The sequence below is a fragment of the Arvicola amphibius genome, chromosome 5 (genome assembly GCF_903992535.2).
Source record: "Arvicola amphibius chromosome 5, mArvAmp1.2, whole genome shotgun sequence".
Classification (NCBI taxonomy): domain Eukaryota; kingdom Metazoa; phylum Chordata; class Mammalia; order Rodentia; family Cricetidae; genus Arvicola; species Arvicola amphibius.
In genome coordinates this window covers 2,292,697-2,312,856 of record NC_052051.1, presented here as the reverse complement: position 1 = coordinate 2,312,856, position 20,160 = coordinate 2,292,697, and the positions used below count along the sequence as shown (strand labels likewise).

Sequence of the window (20,160 nt, the reverse complement as noted above, 5' to 3'; positions counted from 1 at the left end):
ATCAACTTCCTCTTTCCCAAAATTCTCTTGTTCTCATTGCATCATTTCTACTTCCTGTCTGGTTTTCCTGCCTTCACTTCCTGCCTGGCCAATCAGTGTTTATTTAAAACATAATTGACAGAATACAGACAATTCTCCTGCACTGATGGCCCTGGTTTGTATAAGAATTCTGGCTGAAGAACCCCAGCTTAGACCTCTAGCAATAGTGGATAAGTAGCCTGAACTGGCCTACTCCTGTGACCAGATTGGCGTCTGGCCCAATTGTTATCAGAGAGGCATCATCCAGCAACTGATGGAGACAGATAAAGAGACCCACAGCCAAACATTAGGCAGAGTTCAGGAATCCTTCAGAGGAAGAGAAAGGAGTGTAGGAGTCAGAGGGGTCAATGACACCACGAGAAGGCTCACACAGTCAACTAACCTGGGTTCACAGGGCTCATAGAGACAGAACTGACAAGCGCAGACCTGTATGAGACTACATATATGCTACAGTTGTGTAGCTTGGTCCTCTTATAGGACTCCTAAGAGTGGGAGTCTCCAACCCTTTTACTGGCTTTTAGGATCCTACTACTCATTCTGGGTCGCTTTGCCCAGCCTTAATACATGCAGAGGTGTTTATTCTTACTGCAACTTGATATGCCATGTTTTATTGATACTCATGGGAGGCCTGCCCTTTCCTGGATGGAAACGGAAGAGGACAGGATTGGGAGTGGGAAGGGGGGGAATGGGGAAGAGAGGCTAGGAGGGGAGGATGTGGAGGAAGGCTGAACACAAGTCAGGGGCAGCGAGCCAGTCAGCAGCATATCTCCTTAGTCTCTGCTTCAAGCTCTCTCTTCGACTTTTCTTGATGACCAATTGTAATCTGGAAGCCAAATAAACTCTCTCCTCCCCAAGTTGTTTTTGGTCCTGAAGTTTATGACAGCAACAGGAGCTAACTGGGACAGGAATCCAATGGGAAAAACCCTACACTCGACTCACAAAGCTTTCCTCTTATTTCTAGGTAAGTGACTCGCTGCTAAAGTTGGGCATACATGTGTCTATACTGGCTGTCACACCATCTGTCTCCTGGCTTCAGAGATGTCTGAGTGAAGACCCCATGTACAGTAAGAGACAACCCCTGTAGCACATCCTTGGTCTGTGTGTGAGGGATATGGGTCTATGATGGCATCTCTTGGTATATTTTGGTTTAACAAGTACAAATGAATGAAGAGGTAAAGATGAAATAGTAAAAAAGTAAACCACAAAAAAATTGCTGTGATTTTCATGGAAACTCTCGTATCACATGATTAGAGGACTCTGATGGGGTCATGATGGCCCAAATGAGGCAGAACACAGAATTTCAATGTGAACTTCAAAACCTGATCTCCCTGGGAGGAGCTTTTCAATATCTCAGCAGCCCCAGGAATGGGTTGGGTTCTGACCTTGAGGATGATGCACACACTGTGTTGGCACCCACGCATTCTCCGGTGTCTGTCTCTACTTCCACATGCTGGTGTCCAGGCACTGCCCCTCGGGCTGTTATGGGTCTTTTGGCACACCACAGTGGGTTGAGTGGTGTTCACAGTTAAAGGAATTGTTACAAACACTTAGGGGGTCGCGCTGTCTACTGGAAAGAAGTCTGTGAGATGCCACTTGTGTGGGTGAGAAGTGTCCCCTTTGTAGCTGGTCATATGTGAAAACCATAGCTATAGCCCTTGTGTGTCATGGATTATGAGTAATATTATGATGTTATCTGAAAGAAAAAGCCAAGCCTTCTGGTGCTCCCACAGCCATGATGCTAGCTCAGCTGGACCCGCCCTATGCCATGAAAGGCATGTGCAGCCAGAAGGGTCAATGAGAGCCTTGCTCTAGAGATGTATGTCCCACAACCTGAGTGCCAGAGGGCCTTCCCAAGCACTATCGGTGACCACTGCATGGTGCAAGCTTCCCAATGGTCACAGGTAGGTGCAGTTAAAATAACTGCAGACATCCCAAAATACAGCATCATTGCTTTCTCTCCTCGTTTGGGGGCTGTTGTTGTTCCTGAGAGAATTTAGTCATACTAGAAATAACTTGCTCCATAGGAATATTCCAGATTGTGTCTTCTAAACTAAAGACACTACCTTAATGAACCACATTCTCGACATTTCTGGAGAAAACACAGGGGAGGGTCCTGTGTTTTTTTTTTAGTTGGTCCATTTATTTCATAACACAGTCATGGTATTATAACTTGGCTTACTGGGACCATCAAGTTCCCTAAAAGATGTCTTGGCCCTAATGGTTCCTTCAGTAGTTGGGGAGTCTGGGGAGACCCTAGAGCACTCTAAGACAGAAACACTAACAAGACTAGAATGTGAGGCCTGGTATCATGTTACATGGCCTGAAATGGCCTGCAGGGTCCTGGGGTGACAGCTGGCATTAGGAAGGAGGGTGCAGTTGTGTGTGATGGGGTGGGGTCCTGTGGTGAAAGGAGGTCACTCAGTGGGGGCAGAGTGAGGTGTCCACTCGGGGTCAGGGGGAGGGAGGTGCGGCAGGCAGGCACCCACTAGTGTGTGCAGACTCTCCAGTGTACAGACCTTGCCCCAAATGTGGGAGACGTTCCCACTGGCTCAGACAAAGGGAGACCGCAAAAGCCAATGCACTAAACCCCCTAGGTATCTTCTGGTAAAGCAACCAGAGGGTAATGCTTAGCTTTCCAAAAGCTGGGAGAAATACATTCTAGGTGCTGGGAAGGGTCCTTCCTTACCTCAGGTTTGCCTGACTCTTAGGAAAGAACATGGTCATGCGTCGGGTGTCATGTGCCGTTCCTGATCTTGGGTTCAAGCTTGGAGTGTAGCCTCCAGTGAGTCTAACGTATGAGGAGCCACATCACACTCCCTGGCCATTTGCTTTCCATCTTGACAGGTAATCTGGACATGTAATCAAAGCTGTCTTTTATTTCAGTCATGTGCGGGCACTGAACTCATGATCAGCAGGTGTTTGGCTGTTTGTACTGCTTGTGGCTCACCTTAGCTAGAGAGACATTCAACGTGAGCAGGCTGGCCAACAGCATCCAGGGATGTAGCCTAGATTCACTTGCTGTCTGCTTGAGTTCTGAGGGTGAAAGCTCCGTGTTCCACTGCTACCCGACAGCCTGTCCTGTGCCCTTGCATCCAATCATGGGACCTCTATCCTGGGATCTGGTGTTTTGTTATAAGGGTGGCCAGGAGGGCATGCATCCCAGGGTCTCAGGGTTCATGGCCAAGATCATTGAGTAGAGTCTATCCTGGGATATCACTGGGATGGGGTGCTCACAGCGCTAATACCTGAGGTTCTCTCCAAAACATCTGTGACTCTGTTGCCTCAGGCTGGCTTGATATTACAGATTCCTCTCTCTGAGACACTTCTAAACATGAAGTCCCCATGCTTCATGTTACATTATTCCCCAGCATCCCCAGAGATGCTTTGACACCTGAGCTGATGCCAAGGAAGTCCATAGACTCCATCTGTCGTTGATTAGCACTGGTGGGGTATTCGTGGTGACATTTGGGTCTTCTTGCTTTAATCTGGAACTAGTAGTTAATCAGCTGGGGGGCACTGGGAAGGATCTGGAAGCGGTCTGATGGTCACCATTCTAAGGTGGCTTGCTGGTGATGCCCTTCGGAAGCAGGGCAGCCCCCTAAAACAGCCTCATTGAGACATCGACAGTGTGGGTAGAGACTGGGAAGCCCCAGGTGATGCTGGCAGCACCGAGTGAGATCTGCAAATAGAGGCAGACCTTGACTTATGGTCGCGGTTGGTGGCAGAGACCTCTCCTCATCGCCTCACACCATCCGCACCCTGTGAGCTTCATGTGAATCTCACTGTTTCACACAGGTCAGTGGAGGCCCAGAGAGCTCGGCAGCACCCCAAATCCCATCCTAACCCTGCAGCCAGTGCTGCAGCCCTTTGCTGAGTTTTACCCAAACCAGAATAAAGCTGGTCAGAGCCCGCATGGTACAAAAGTGGCCACTCCTGCTGAGTACAAACAAGCATGGGTATCTAAAGAACCCCAAACTCTGACCCCTCCTCAGATCCCCCTGAACTCTGACTTCCCCTTAGATCCCTGGTGTCAGCAGTGGGCTGGGCATGGGGCCAATGTGGCAGCTGTGTCTGCTTGTCATGTATAAATCTAACTAATGTCCTAATTGGAAGCAGTGATACCATTAATTACTCCGGGTCCTCCCCAGAGTCTCTGATGGTGACATCCCCTTGATCCAACAGAGGCAGTCACAAAACTGCTCTCAGCATTCTCCGTGTTCACACTGCCCGCTCCTCCCCAAGGGCTTGGCTCAAAAGCATCTGACTTAATGTGGCAGAAGACAAAATATCAAGGAAGCCTTGGTGAGGCCCATGTAGGGGACAAGGAAGCCCCAGCGAGGCCTAGACGGGGGACAGGGAAGCCCAGAGAGGCCCGGGTTGGGGGCAGTGGTCTTCCCTCGCACACTGTCTTACTGTCTAACGTTTTGCTTAGGATGTAGGCTTGGGGCTGTTTTTCTTGCGGAAACTACTTTTCAATTTGTGGCTGCTTTTCGTTCATATGCTGGAAGGCAGGTCTGTGATACAAGGATGATACAAGCGTGTCCCGTAACGCTGGGGCCACAGACAGCTATGTTCAGAGGAGAGGAGAGAGGGCGCTGTGGGAAGCCATGACGGTTGGTGGGGCCAGAACTCAGAGGGTAGAATGCTTGTCCAGCCTCCAGGAACTCTGGGTTTCATTGCGGCACTGCCGGACACCACGGTGCTTGTCTATAATCTCAGCATTTAGGAGGTGAAGGCAGGAGGATCAGAAGTTAAAGATCATCCACAGCTACAAATGGATTTTGAGGCTACATAAGATCCTGTCTCAAAAAGTATAATATGGGGTTGGGAATGAGTCATAGATGAAAAAAACGGAGGCAGCCCCGGCTGGCTAGCTTCTGGGATGAGGGCAGGGCAGGCCAGTGGAAGCCCTGGGGTACAGTCAAGGGAGCATGTAACTCAGAGGCAATCCCCCAAGTCCTCGCTTCCCGTGCTCCTAAACACACAGAGCACAGGGTATGGGCCTGGGCGTTTTGTGGTACAAATAACCTTGGTGTCATCCATGTGGACCAAAGAATATATTCCCTGTGCCAGGCCACAGGTGGGCTACTTCTGTTCTACTCTTGGTGCTGGGCAGACATAAGATGAGAAAAAGACACGGGAAGAAAGAACTAGAGACTCCCAACTCAAGGTCTGTGTTTAGGGAAACCCAGTCCTCATGCCTGGCTTTGGGGAAATGGGTCTAGCCACCGCACAATGGCATGCCTGGCTTTGGGAAGATGGGTCTAGCCACCGCACAACAGCACGCCAAGAACCACATGGCATTTCCATCCTTTGCTCTCTCTTCCTCGTTAAGCATGGGAAATTCTTTGGAGAGGTCGAGGAGGATTTTCAGAGCACAGAAGTCTGCCTGGCTGATTAGAAGTCCAGAGACAGCCTCAAAACGTGGAGTTCAAATCACAAGCTGCAATTAAAGTACCATAAAGCGATCTCCCACCGTACAGACTTTAGAATCGTCTGTGCCCCGTATGAATTACGAACATGAATAGCAGCAAATAGCAAGCGACTTTATGGTCCCCGTTCATGACTGGAACACGGTGGTGTGGGGAGCAAAGAGACGATGCATGGCCACAGAAGTGAGCCTTTGCAAGAGGTCTGAGTTAGGAAACTTACACATGGGAGAGGGTGGTACAGTCCAGGCCTCTCGTCCTCATGTTGGTGCAGGCAGCCAGCATAGAGCTCTGGACAATCCTCTGGCCTTATTAAAATCCAATTACAGTAATAGTTTAGCCTCAAATGTGGGACATTGTGAATGCAAGATGAATATTTCAACAGAACAGTCTCACGTGGTTCTCCATCTCCCTACTGGTGATCTGGTTCCAGTTACAGCTGGCTTTCAGGGTTTGTCCAGTAAAGGAATCTGAGAGAAGAAACCTTTGATCTTGCGATGCGGAATCTTTATTGTTATTTTTCTTCCACCCTTACAAAGAGGTGAAGCCTTCACTTGACTAACTCAGTCAGTGTCTACGTGCATGGCACACGCTAGGCCCTAACAGCTTTGCTCTCAGTGATGTAGACGTCATCGTGCAGGGGTGGGGAAAGTGACACACAGTGGGTCAGCAGCTGGTGTAAGGTCCAGCTGGGTGCTGTGACCTCAGTGACTCAGGAAGGTGCCCTGGGTCCCCGTGGAAGGGCTCGTTGTCAATCCCAACTGCCTCTGGTAGGGTTGGGCAAGGTTGAAGCTGCGATCCTGGACCAAGAGCCCACCACACCTCCTGTCCAAGCATCCTTCCAGTGGGTAAACAGAGGGACAGATCTCAGCTTGAGCAGAATTTGATGCATGGCTTTCAGGGACTTTAGAAATCTCAAGCAAGCGAGGCCCAGCTGCCCAGGCAGGAGGCCCCACACAAGGGCTCCCAGGTGCTTTCGCTGGGACTCCATGCAGTACTAGAGAAATAGGGCCACAGTGAGAATTCAGGGTACTCTTTCCTAAGTTACATATTGTGCAACATATTGTGCCTGTTTGGAGGGGGTGTATTTCTTGAATTAAGTGCAACAACTAAAAATAAATACACAGAGAGACGCTTACAGATAGATACATTTTATCCAACTGTAATGTTTCCAAAGCCTGGATAGCTGTAGGTAGCACCAGTAATTAAGAGGCAGGCAGAGCCAGCCTGATCATGATGGTGTCTTGGAGAGCTCGGGGTTCACTTCACTTCCTCAGTATCTATCTTGTTATTGGATACAGATATTTTCAGTTCTTTCCGGATCCAAATGAGATTCGGACGGCATGGAGAAGAGGACCTGGGCAGTCTGGGTCTGCCCTGGTGCTGGCTTCCTGCAGCCTGAGGAGGTTTAGGGAATGCCAACTGCACAGGCAGCCTCTCCTGACTCAGAGACCAGCTTTTTTGTTCCAAACCAAATGGTGGCACACTTAAAACTCAGTGCTGTGTTCCACAAAACTCACGCTTTCAGAAAATCCCAAAGGTCACCAACAACAAGGAGAATCTGAGAAACCTTCACAGAAGAGAGGCGCCCAGGGATGTATGGGGGCTCCAGATGTGATCCCAGGCAGATAAGGAACCTCAGGGGAAGACTAAGCACACAGTGCCATGTGTGGACTGCTGAGAACCACAGCACAGTGATATCTGGTTGTTTGTTGTGACCACCATGGACCATGGAACTAAGGGACGTGTGGGCAGCAGACGACTTGGCAGGGTGTGAAGGCTTCTCAGTCCTTACAATCCACTGTCCTTCCGTAGCATCTCTGCCATCTCCATAGCTTCTCTGCAGATCTGAAATGCTTCTAAAATAGAACCCCATCTTTAAAAGTCTGAACACAATCATTTAAGAGCTCTGCATTCGACGACTGGGGAGAGCTGTCGTGCATTACCTCAGCAGTCCACACAGCTGCATCTGTGTGCCGACAGAAGCCGCATGGGCTCCACGGGAGCACATGCCATCTCTTCTGTCATTGAGGGGCATAGACAACCTCTTGGTGACAATAAACCATGCCTGGTCACCCAGCCAGACATCTGTATCCCAGCCATTGGCATCTGAGGGAACATCGTCTCCAAGAATACGTAGTATAGTATAGTATAATTTATATATATATATATATATATATATATATATATATATATGTATAGGCTCCTCATAGTATAATTTTTATATATGTGCATATATATGTGCATATATATATATATATAGGCTCCTCATATGAGAGAAAGTCCTCTGTATTCATCTTTCTTAGTCTGAAATTCTTCACTTAACAATGACTTTCAGATCCAACCATTTTCTGCAATTGTCTTGATTTCATCCCTCCTTATGGCTGAATCCTACTCCATACGTACCACTCTTTTTTCTTCCTCGTTCATCTGTTGATGGACATCTAAGTGGTTTTCATTTCCAGGATGTCCTGACTAGTGCAAGAATAACCTGAGTGTGTGGTTGTCTCTGTGCGAGCATTCAGAGTCCTTTAAGTACAGACCCAGAAGTAGTAAAGCTTGTTCTCTGAGACCCTAGGCAACTCCGTCTCTCTGGTTGCAGGTTCACAGTGAGCCACACGAGGGTCCTTCCTGCTCTCCGCAGACGGTGATCTGTGACTCTAAACTGACTTGTAGTGGGGGAGCCACACCTCCCGTCTTCTACCTTCATCTTATTCTCTCCTTTACAGAAGTTCTGGGTGAGCCACTGTGCATCCAGGGACACAGGCAGGGTAGTGGGCTCTGAGCGGTGACCAGAGCCCACTGTCCTAAGGATCAGACCCCTTTCCTGCCACCAGAAGGAGGGTCACCAGCTGCCTGCTGAGGGACTCCAACCCCTGTATGCTTGATGATATAACAGGCTGCCCAAATCATGCAGCAGTATTTGGGGTACGCATATGTGTGCACGTGGTTGCATACACCCGTGAGCCTGGAGATGAGACCCCAAGAGTACTTACAGAGAGGACATCTGGGGACACTGAGACGTGGCCATCTGTATTGACTTTGCCCTTCTCTAAGCTCCCCGTTTCCAACCTGTAATAAGCTCCATTTTGTCTGAGGCCAGGAAGGATGGGATGCTAAATGGTGAATCTATTAAAACATTTTTTGCCAAAGCCCTGTGCACATCACGACCCAATTCTCCAACTGCCACTGCACAAAAGACCAAAAGTGGGTCACCAGAGAGATGAACGGGGTTTGGGGGGGGGGGGCGATCCACAAGCAATCACTTAGAAATGTTTTAGTGGCAGCTTCCGACCATTATCTAAGCAGATGAGAGCAGGCGATTCAGAGGCGCAGCTCAGCTGTAGCTACTTAGCACTAACCTGTGACCTGTGGGGGTGATCCTGCGGCAGGTGACAAGAGCTGGCATCCCACACAGCAGCCTGAAGCTCACAGCAGTGGATATATGGAATGTCAATTTCTGCAAGGAGACTTCTCCGCATGTCTGGAGACCGGGATGCGGAAGGATGGAGGTAGTTTTGTTTTGGTAAACTGAAGTTCCCATCAATAGAGTCTGTGGGTCTCATTGTGGGTCAGAACACTGTTTTCCTTTTCCGATTTTTAGGACTAACCTGCCATTTAGAAAGGCTTCGACATAAGCTACACTGGCAGCTAACACAGGAATTTCAGGGCTTCTTGCCCACTGTCCACTACCCACTGTCCATCACCCTCTGTCCACCCCGTTAGCTACCATCCTATCCTATGCCCATTGACCAGTTCCTACTGCCAGCTGCCTAGTGCCCATTGTTTACCAACCACTGTCTGTCTCCCACTGCTGTCTTACCACCACGCACCTGATGACGTCACCCACTGCTATCTTACAATAACCCACCTAATGATGTCACCCACTGCTATCTTACCATAACCCACCTGATGACGTCACCCACTGCTATCTTACCATAACCCACCTGATGACTTCACCCACTGCTATCTTACCACCATGCACCTGATGACGTCACCCACTGCTATCTTACAATAACCCACCTAATGATGTCACCCACTGCTGTCTTACCACCCCCACCTGATGATGTCACCCACTGCTATCTTACCGTCACCCACCTGATCTTGTCACCCTTGTGGTGCTATCATCTCCCAAGGGTCAACCATACAGCCATGGCCAGCATTCTGCCCAGACTGGCCTGGCTCTCCTGAGGCTGGAATTCTAGCTCTGAGTCTTATCTCCTGCCCCCTCCAGGGCTTGCAGGTGATTGTCTGAGAGAAGGTTCAGGACACGGGCCCCTAAGATGGGCAGGGCATGAGGGTAGCCAGGCTAGAGGGTCAAGGGTAGAATATGTGGTGCTGACTTCCTTCCCAGGTCAGAGCTCCCCACCTCCAGGCGTGTGCAGCATCTGTAGAGGGCATGGTGCTGCCTCAGAGCCGTCTGTGTGTAGCAGTTACTCTTCTCATTACTGCAACTACATACTTGACAGAAGCAACTTCAGGAAGGAAGAGTTAGCTTAGTTCAGTGTTTTAAAGTTCAGCCCCTCATAATAGTGAAGGCATGGCCGCAGGAGCCTGATGTAGCCGGTCACATGGCACCCATACTCAGTCAGGAGGCAGCTGTCACATGACACCCACAGTCAGGAAGCAGCTGTCACATGACATCCACAGTCGGGAAGCAGCTGGTCACATGACACCCACAGTCAGGAAGCAGCCAGTCACATCACATCCACAGTCGGGAAGCAGTCGGTCACATGACATTCAGTCAGGAAGCATAGCAGAGATGAACGCTCACCTTCTCCTTTTTAGATAGTCCAGAACCCCAGCCCAGAGAGTGGTGCTGGCTAAATCCAGGGTCACCCTGACAGGAACACCCAGAGATTTGTTTCCATGAAGATCACTGAAACAATGATGATTCTTTGCTAGCCTCTTTTATGAACTGAATGGTTCATTGGCCAGTAAAAGGAGCCTCCCGGCTGGGGTTTGAACAACTTTTAAGGTTTCCTTCAAGGAACACACGTCAGAAAAGCCACTCCAGAAGATTCAGGTGTGTTCTTTCTGTTTCATTTAGTGTACAATAGTTTCCAAGGCTCTCTCCACCAGGGTGTGTGTGGGAGAGGAGAAGAGAGGGAGAATTCCATGAAGATTCTAGATCTCATTAATTTGGCAGTCAAGCTTCACCATAATACTGGGCCTCCCTATTTCCCTACAGGGCGTGTGTTCAGTGTCTGCCCATTTTACAGGGAGATCTGAAGCCTAAAAGCTGTAAGGTGAGCAGGGGGCTCAGCTACCTAGGGTGAAGCTAGGGTCGACCCTGTATCCTGCGGGTCTCACCGAGGCTTTTCATGAGTAAAGCGTAGATCGTGTTTGTCTGCGTGTGACGCACCTTTAAGCAAATCTCATCTCTAAAACTACCAGATTTTTCTTCCCTCTTAAAAACAATTTTGAAAATGCTGGCTACTGTAGTTTATGCCCTCATGTGGCTGTTATCCTTGTGATTGGCCAGGCCTCTGCACCACGGCTACCAGCCGACCTTGGTCTTGTCATTGGGCCGTGAAGGGCCATGGGCGTTGATTGAATGGCTAAATCTTCTCTAAAGTCCAGTACTGTCTGGCTGTAAGGTTGGCAGGTAATATATAGACGTAGCCCTCCACTGTAGAGCGGGATTGGGAGCCGGAGATTAATTCTGCCCCCAGGAAACACAGGTGGAATTGTGCTGTGTGCATTCTTGGGAGAAGCCCTAGACTGTGGTCAGGGGTATGAATGGTCTCAAAGAGGACTCTTCTGTGACAAGAGCGCATGGCCAGCAGCTACTGACCGGATGGAGGCCGAGGATATTGCTAAATGCTCAGAACAAATCTCCTCTCCCCATCACGCCCCAGGGAGAGGGGTGTGGCTAGGTTCTTCCCCTGAAAGCTAGACACTTCTCTCCCAGGCTTCCCTAAAGCACCCTACACCGAGCTCGTAAGTGTTTTGAGCCGCTAGGAGAAACTGGAGTGTCTGATTCATGTGAAGTAGGTTCACTTAGACTCGGAACCAGTGGCGGAAAGCTTTAAACCCATCTGTGTAGCACTTTGCAAACCCGACTGTTCTTCCCTACTGCCGGCTGCCCACCACTCACGGCTCAAAGTCCTGCGCAGCGTGTCCGCCATCTGGTTCCCATGGCCTGCTGTCTGTCACTCACTGTCTACCACCCCTGCCCATCGCCTCCACCTACGTCCCCCACCCGCTGACTTTTGCCCATCGCTCACTGCTCACTGCCTAGTGTCCAGCATTGACCACACACTGCCCACCATGCCTTGCCCATTGCCACCATGTGCTGCCACCACCACTCGCTACCCGCCCCTCTAGCCACTGCCCCACCCACCGCCCGTCTGCACCGCCTAGTGAGCATCTACCCACTGCCCGTCTCCTGTTGTCTGTCATTCGCAGTCCACTACAGACACTCACTGTCCACCCTTCTTCTAGTACTTCAGCCTCACCCACCACCTACCGTAATTCCCTGCTACCCACTGTCCACCACCACTATCTGCCATATATTGCCTGTTATCTGTTGCTAACCACCCACTGTCCACCGTCACTGTTCCCATCACCCACTGTTCCCATCACCCCACCGTCCACCATCACCCCACCGTCCACCATCACCCCACCGTCCACCATCACCCCACCGTCCACCATCACCCACTGTCCACCATCACCCACTGTCCACCATCACCCACTGTCCACCATCACCCCACCGTCCACCATCACCCCACTGTCCACCCACTGTCCACCATCACCCACTGTCCACCATCACCCACTGTCCACCATCACCCACTGTCCACCATCACCCACTGTCCACTCCCACCGTCCACCATCACCCACTGTCCACCATCACCCACTGTCCACTCCCACCGTCCACCATCACCCACTGTCCACCATCACCCACTGTCCACCATCACCCACTGTCCACCATCACACACTGTCCACCATCACCCACTGTCCACCATCACCCACCGTCCACCATCACCCACTGTCCACCATCACCCACTGTCCACCATCACCCACTGTCCACTCCCACCGTCCACCATCACCCACTGTCCACCATCACCCACTGTCCACCATCACACACTGTCCACCATCACCCACTGTCCACTCCCACCGTCCACCATCACCCACTGTCCACCATCACCCACTGTCCACCATCACCCACTGTCCACCATCACCCACCGTCCACCATCACCCACTGTCCACCATCACCCACCGTCCACCATCACCCACTGTCCACCATCACCCCCACTGTCCACTCCCACTGTCCACCATCACCCCCACTGTCCATTGTGACCGTCCACCCACCATCATCACCCATGGTCTACTGCCCACCACCTTCTGCCCATCACCCTCAGCCCACTGTCCACTGCCTAGTGTCTGGTCTACCACAGTTGTGTGACTCCCATTGCTCATCCACCGTCCACCTCCCACTGCTCTCTGGCCCCTGCCCACCTCTCTATTGCCCACAGTTAACGCTGCTCTCTACCACTTACTTCTAACACCATTTTAGTGACTGCTCTGGAGAGTCACTTGTGGTTGGCCCAGTGGTGACCCGTGGTGGTTGTCAGTCAGATCCTAAGTAGACACAGCTATGTAGACACACATATGACTCAGGAATACAGAGGTGGTGACTGCCCAGAATTAATTCCTTTGTGAGTTGTAATGGACAGGCAGACGACAGTCCCACCCCCACAGCAGGGGAGTAGGCGCTTCCTCCATTTCCATGCGAGCCTTGAAGATTTCCCAAGGTGTATCCCGTACTGCTCATGCAGGTTGCATTACTGCACTGCAGCTTTGGTCTGGACACACGACTTGAGCATATCGCATCGTGCACGCCATTGCACCGCGCATTACTGATGAATGCTGCCTCCAGCACTCCGGCTCACACCACTGTGTTGAGAACTGCACTGTCTGTAGGAACAGTTTTCTGCTTCATAGACACAGAATGGTTTAATTACAGAAAACAAACACCTTTAGCATTTCCCCATTGCTCCTCAGCATAGAAGTATTGTTAGTCTATCTTTGGATTGTTCTGTGTTCAAATGTTTGATTTTTTTTTAAAAAATGACATTTAAGTGGTTCACTTGAGTTTCTTTTTAAAACATTAAATGAATTGGCTTGGGATAAGAATAGAATTGCTAATAATTTCTGAGATGGCCCTATGCATAGTTTGCAGAGTTTTTCAGCATTGATGATTATACAATCAAAATATCGATCAACTCTGAAAAGCGTGGAAGATGCTCTGTGTCTTGCCATATCAAATATTCAGCCACGATTCAATTCTTTGTGTAAAAATAAACAAGCACATACATCTCATTAGTATGCAAATTTACATTCATCTTTAATAGATGGTAAAATTCTGTGTATACCAAAGAATTGTTTGCAAATAAATGTCTTTGATTTACTGTCAGTAAATGTTCGATTTGTGCGCCTGCTTCATATACTTGCATACCCAAGGCTGTGTGAGAATATCTCAGGCGTAGGAAAGGTCTGAGAAACTCTGGAATGGTCACCCGGGGGGGGGGGAGGGGAGCTGCCTGGCTGTTCCTTAACCAGGAAGACAACCTGTCACAAACAAGGACCAATAACGGGAACAGGCTCTCATATACCTTACCTTCTGAGCATGTGCCCTGAAGCCCACAGTAGGCCAGCTTGACTTACCTCCCACTATCCCAGGTTAACATGGTTCTCTGCAGAGTCCCTCCATCCCGACTGGCCAGATTCCAGCCCCTCCTCCTTTACGAACCTGCAGAGGCATTTGCCCCAAACAAGGTACTTTACTGTAGAGGGCCCGCTGGCTTCTCACCTCTGCTCTCAAGAGAGACTTGGATGTGTCTTTTAGTGACCCTGAGCTTACATCTCAGGACACATGGTCGTGGGGTACAGCTGCCAGGGCCCCCAGCACAGGTGAACGCTGAGCTGATATTGGTGATCAAAAGTCAAGGTGGATTCCTAACCCTGGATTTGCCAAGTGACTGAAACCCTTTGGGCTCCAAAGTGGAAAGACAGGAGACACCAGCCCTGGTGCTGAAAAGGGGGCTCTCAGTCTGAGGAAGCAGTGTGCTCAGGACAGGAAAGACACGGTCAACATGGCCTACGTTCTTAGAAACCTTCCTAAACACACAATGCTGTCTTTCCTGGGAGTGTCATTCCCTTTTACAGGGAGAAAAACTGGGCATGGAAAGTTAAACTCAGCAAGGCTGCAGAGCTGTAGTGTTGTCTGACTCCTGAGCGTAGCTCAGAATCATCCTCTTCTGGAGCAGGTCATAGACAGATCCCATTCTACTACTGGCAAACAGAGCCTCCATCCCCAGGGCCCTCCCAGCACCTCCAAGGCCCACAGCCCCACAGTGTGTCCAGAGGTGAGCTCCGGTCTCTGGACATGATTAAGATCAGGCTGCTCACTCCCCCTCTTTGGAAAATACAGACAGCCTCTGCTTGACTGCCTCAGGGCTGTGGTGGGTGAGAACAAGTCTGGGTCTCGTGGTGCATGTTCACGGCAGCTTGGCTCCCCGTGCACCATCTTCTGTGGTCCTCGGGAGTGGGGCCCAGGCAAGGCTATGCTGTTCTGTCACCGAGGCCTGTAGCTGTACCCTCAAAGCCGTAGATTAGCAAGAGCCTGGAAGAAGAGCTCCTATAGGGTGTGAAGGGACTCTAGAGCCCAGGTTCCTACTGGAGGCTGTGTCCTGCCCCTTCGGCTGCAGATTAGATGCAGGTAGATTCTTATCTATGAACTGAATAAAAACATGGGAAGGGCCGCAGCGCCTTTTCTGACACTGAGTGTCACATTCATTAAAGTTTAATTTGATCTTTTTTTAATATCACATTAAGTCAATTCCATCTTGGAATGGAGCGGTTATAGTTAGCATAAATCTGCCCCACACAGCAACTTCATTTATATTAGCTTTTATTTAACTGGGTAAAAGGTAATTTGTTTTTATTAATTGATTCATGTTCCCCCCTCAACTGGGCTAGCCACGAGCCTCAGGCTGCGCTCAGGGAGCTAGCTGCCCATCCCCTCCCCAACTGCAGGTGGCTGCCCACCCTGGCATCAGTAATGACTGCCAGGCTCAGGCAGCCTGTTATATTGCCTCCTCTAGTTTCAGGGGTCCTTGGCCAATTGATTAGTCAGACTTCATCTGAGGTAAGCAGGGCCCCTTCACACTGATTTAAGCTGTGGGGATTGCACACAAAACCAATGGCTTTGGAGCAGAGCACAGGTGTCAGGCCCCACATAGCCTGCAGTCAGCTCCCATGTCCAGACCCGAAGTGCTCCCCTCAGCTATCAACTGCCTGGCACGCTCTACTCCCTCATCTGTCTTTTGGCCCTCTCCCAACCACAAATACGGGGCTGTGCCTCAGTTCCCCCCTTGGTCATGCATCTCATCTTGCTCTGTCTTGAGCCCCTGTCTCGCGCACAGAAGACTCTGGCAAATGCTGAGGACTCCTCCCTGAACCCAGAACCCACCACACACTCTGAGCAAGCCTCCCTTGCACCAGTCTTGGGTTTGTAAGCTCCCGCCCGCAGAGCAGGGGGCTCACAGAGAGGCCCTGCCCTCCATCCCCCTGCATGATAAAGAAGATACCATCGCCCCCCTTGTCCTCCCTTCAAACCTTATGCATGGACCACACAGGAGCCATTTCTCCTTCCAGTAGCCTGTAGGTAGACCAGGAACTCCTGCCAAACTTCATTTGATGAGTACCTGGGCAAGCATCCTTCTGATGAAGGAAATGGGCACCATAATATGGGCCTCACACCTCCTTGTTCTGGTTCCCTTTGTGACGAAGGGCTGGTGTGGCAGGCACGAGGAGAATGTTTGTCCTCTCATAAGTGCCGAGTCCTTCTCCGTAACAGAAAGACCCCATCGTTTTATGTGGAATGGTTACATCTGTGTAGCTGTGTGAGGTACATGTGTATTCATGCCTGTTTTGAGACAGGGTCTCTCACTGAACCTGGAGTCCACTGGTTGCCTAGGCTGACTGTCCGTTAAACCCCTGGCATCCTCCCAGCTTGGTCTCCACAGCACTGAGGTTACAGGCACATATGCAACTTTTTACACGGGTGCCGTGAATGGCCTCACGTTTGCCTGGCAAGCACTGACTGAGCTATCTCCCCAACCCTAAAACGTCTATAATTGGAAACATATTTAATGACAGTATCTGCTGTAGTCCCTTTGTTCCTGTGACAAACATCTCTGGCTGGAGAGATGGCTCAGGGCTAAGAGCACTGGCTGCTCTTGCAGAGAACCACAGTTAGGTTGCCAGTACCTGATCACAAACATCCAGACTCCAGTCCTGGAGGACCTGATGCCATCTTCTGGCCTGTGTGGGTGTTGCTTGCACACAGTGCACAGACAAAACACCCATGCAAATTATAATAACAGCAACAATAATGATGGTGACTATAATATTTTTAAAATATATCTGATAGAAGTGGCTGAAGGGGCAGAAAGTTCATTTTGTCTCAGGGGATTTGGTCCTTCATGTCTGTGGGAGACACGGTGTCCTGGAAAGCTCCATTTGTAGCAATGGTGCCTGAGGCAGCCCTTCAGTCTCAGGGGGCTAGGAAGCTCCCAGAGGAGGAAGCAGCTTCAAGGACTGCTTGCATTTCTGCTTGCTGCACCAGGAGTCTCAAAGGTTCCACAACCTCTCCAGGCAGTACCACCCTCTGGGGACTGAGTTCTCAGACATATGAAGTTGTGAGGGACAATTTGGATTGGACCTCTACAAATAGCTACTGATGGGCACGTGCCAGTGCAAAGCCGGGCACTTCGCTGGGGTTGCCCCCTTCCTTTCTTTTATTTTTTGTTTTTTGTTTCTGTTTTTACATATCGACTATAGTTCAACCCTCTCTTCTCTCCTCCCAGTTCCTCCTCACTATCTCCCCTCTTCCCTCCCATTCCCACCCCCATCCACTCCTCCTCCTCTGTTTCTCTTCAGATATGGGTGGGCCTCCCATGGATATCAGCCAGCCATGGTATATCAAGCTGCAGTAAGGCTAGGCATCTCCTCTCCTACTAAGACTGGATGAGGCACTCCAGTAGGAGGGAAGAGTCCCAGAAGCAGGCAACTGAGTCAGAGACAGCCCCCTTCCTCCACCATTAGGAGACCCACAAGAAGACCAAGCTACACAGCTGTACCATATGCAGAGGGCCTAGGTCAGTCCCATGCAGGCTCCCTGGATGTCGGTTCAGTCTCTGTGAGCCCCTGTGAGCCCGGGTTAGTTGATTCTGCGGGTTTTCTTGTGGTGTCCTTGACCCCAATGACTCCTACAATCCTTCCTCCCCCTCTTCTGCAGGATTCCCCGAGTTTTACCTGATGTTTGGCTGTGGTCCTTTGCGTCTGTTTCCATCGGGTGCTGGGTGAAGCCTCTCTGATGGCAGTCGGGCTAGGCAGCAATCTATGAGTACAGCAGAGTACCACTAGGAATTGGGAATCATTTCACTGACTTTTATTTCTATCTATCTATCTATCTATCTATCTATCTATCTATCTATCTATCTATCATCTATCTATCTATCTATCTATCTATCCATCTATGTAATTTATTTATTGCTTATTGTGTTTAGTTCTATCCTTGGCCCCCGAGTCATCCAACCTCTGGGTCCTGGTCCTCAGGCGGTGTCAGGGGTGGGCTCCCTCTCACAGTGTGGGTCTCAGGCTGGACCAGTCATTGGTTGGCTGCTCCCACAATCTCTGTACCGCCCTTACCCCAGCACATCCTGTAGGCAGGATAACTGTGGGTCGAAGGTTGTGTGCTGGGTTGGTGTCTCATTCCCTCTACTGGAAGCCTCACCTGGTTACAGGAGATGGCCACTTCAAGCTCTGTATCCCTCATTGCTAAGAGGACTAGCTAGGGTCACACATAGATTCCTGGGAGTTCCCATTGCACTAGGTTTCTAGCTCACCCCGAAGATGCACCCCCTAATTCCAGTTGTGTCTCCAAGTACCCTCTCCCTCCATCCTCCCCCGACCTGATCCCTCCTGTTCTCATCCCCAGCATTGTCTCCTTTCCAGAGCAAGAACTCTGGCAAATACAACTCCATTATCAGTTTAGAGACAAGGACGGGACTTGAGCTTGAACTTGGAGACAAGCCGTGTGTAAGACCTGTGTCTGCTCCATGATCTACACCTCACCTTCTCCTCCATCCGTGACACACACACACATGTCTGCTACATGTAAATACTGAAGCTGTAGCAGGGTGGCCCCAGCCTTGCTTATGCGTGTGAATGCCACGGAATGATAATTGGACACATGGTTCTCCGTGCTTTCCATAATGACACTTGCCATGTTCTCTGTGCTTTAAACCCTTTGCAAAGCTTTTTCATCTCCATTATTCTGTTTAATCCAACTAATTGAACTTGAATCGGAACAAAGAAAAACACTGATAAATTAATTAAATCTCTGCCTTTTATTGGGGGCAGAGGGACAGGCAACACAGCTGTGTGGCAGCTGTTGGTGAGTGCCTATTGCAGTGTGACCATGAGAGGGAACAGAAGAGCAGGGGGCCCCACCCTCCCACTTCTGACAATTTACATGAAAAAGGAAGGAGAAAGGATAAAAATATTAGTTCTTTAATATGAATTTCCCAAGGCTGCTTGTTTTCTGAGGTTTCCTGCTTTCCTTCTCTTTCTCTGGCTCTCTTTTTCCGAATCCTTCGCGGTGGCTTCAGAGAACACGTGCTGGTGGCAAGTCTTGTCTTGCGCATGTCAGGGTTTCTCCCAGCTCCCCTGGCTGAGCAGCGGCCTGATGAACAGGAGTGTCCTGTGCTCCAAGGCACTCTCGTAGCAGGCCTCCCCACCGGCTGGATGGCACTGTCTTTGCCTAGCCCAGGTCTAGCCAGATGGGCCTCCTGTTGAGAAGAGTTAACATGGAGATTAGCCTGCCTCTGAGTGTGGCTTTGTGGAGGGGCAGGGCTGGGCCGTGTGTGCACAGTTCCGTGGGCCTTCCATGCGTGGCTCTGTGGAAGGGCAGGGCTGGACCGTGTGTGCACAGTTCCGTGGACCTTCCATGTGTGACTCTGTAGAGGGGAAGGGCTGGGCCGTGTGTGCACAGTTCCGTGGGCCTTCCATGCGTGACTCTGTAGAGGGGAAGGGCTGGGCCGTGTGTGCACAGTTCCGTGGGCCTTCCATGCGTGGCTCTGTGGAGGGGCTGGGCTATGTGTGCACAGTTCTTCCAAATGGGCAGGTGCAGATCGTTCCCCCTATTTGCTCAGGTGTTCCCACACAGCACCAACCAGATAAGCAACATTCCTGGGTCAGTTCTCTGCCCCTACTCTGTGGGGCAGCTGGTACTCAGCTCTACCCTCACAAGATGCTATTTCAGAAAGTACAAAGTCCGAGGAAACAGTACCTCAGAGGTGGGGGACAGGAAGCACACCTCCTGTGTTTGACTGGTACCTGCCTCACCTCTGTTGGTGGGAGGAGTGTGATCTCTACACTCACTGGGCCCACTGGGCCTCTCCCTTGTAGATGTGAGTGGGGCAGAGACAACTTTCATTGCATCATTTGACTGAGGTACACCAGCCAGACTCATCCCAGGTTGGCCAAGGTCAAACGTTCTTTCTTCTTCTTTCATTGGGTACCAAAGAGGGAGGAGGAGCGCTCAGGTGATGCGTGTTAAGCCAAGGCAACTTTCACCCCCGAGTTCCAGCATTGGGCAGGCAGGGCTGATGGGGGCGTC

At 50.4% G+C, this 20,160-nt stretch overlaps 1 protein-coding gene across 2 annotated transcripts in view; it reads left to right on the top strand.

Annotated features, from left to right (window-relative positions):
• Nucleotides 1–20,160, top strand: part of Cdh4 (cadherin 4) — a 471,008-nt gene that overhangs the window by 189,197 nt on the left and 261,651 nt on the right. Inside the window, exon 2 of one of the 2 annotated variants that reach the window (XM_038330670.1) lies at nucleotides 1,001–1,103. The exons of the other annotated variant lie outside the window; for it this stretch is intronic. Within the exon in view, the coding sequence (XP_038186598.1) occupies nucleotides 1,001–1,103 (103 nt within the window). The remainder of the gene's footprint in view (nucleotides 1–1,000; nucleotides 1,104–20,160) is intronic. 2 annotated transcript variants of the gene reach the window in all.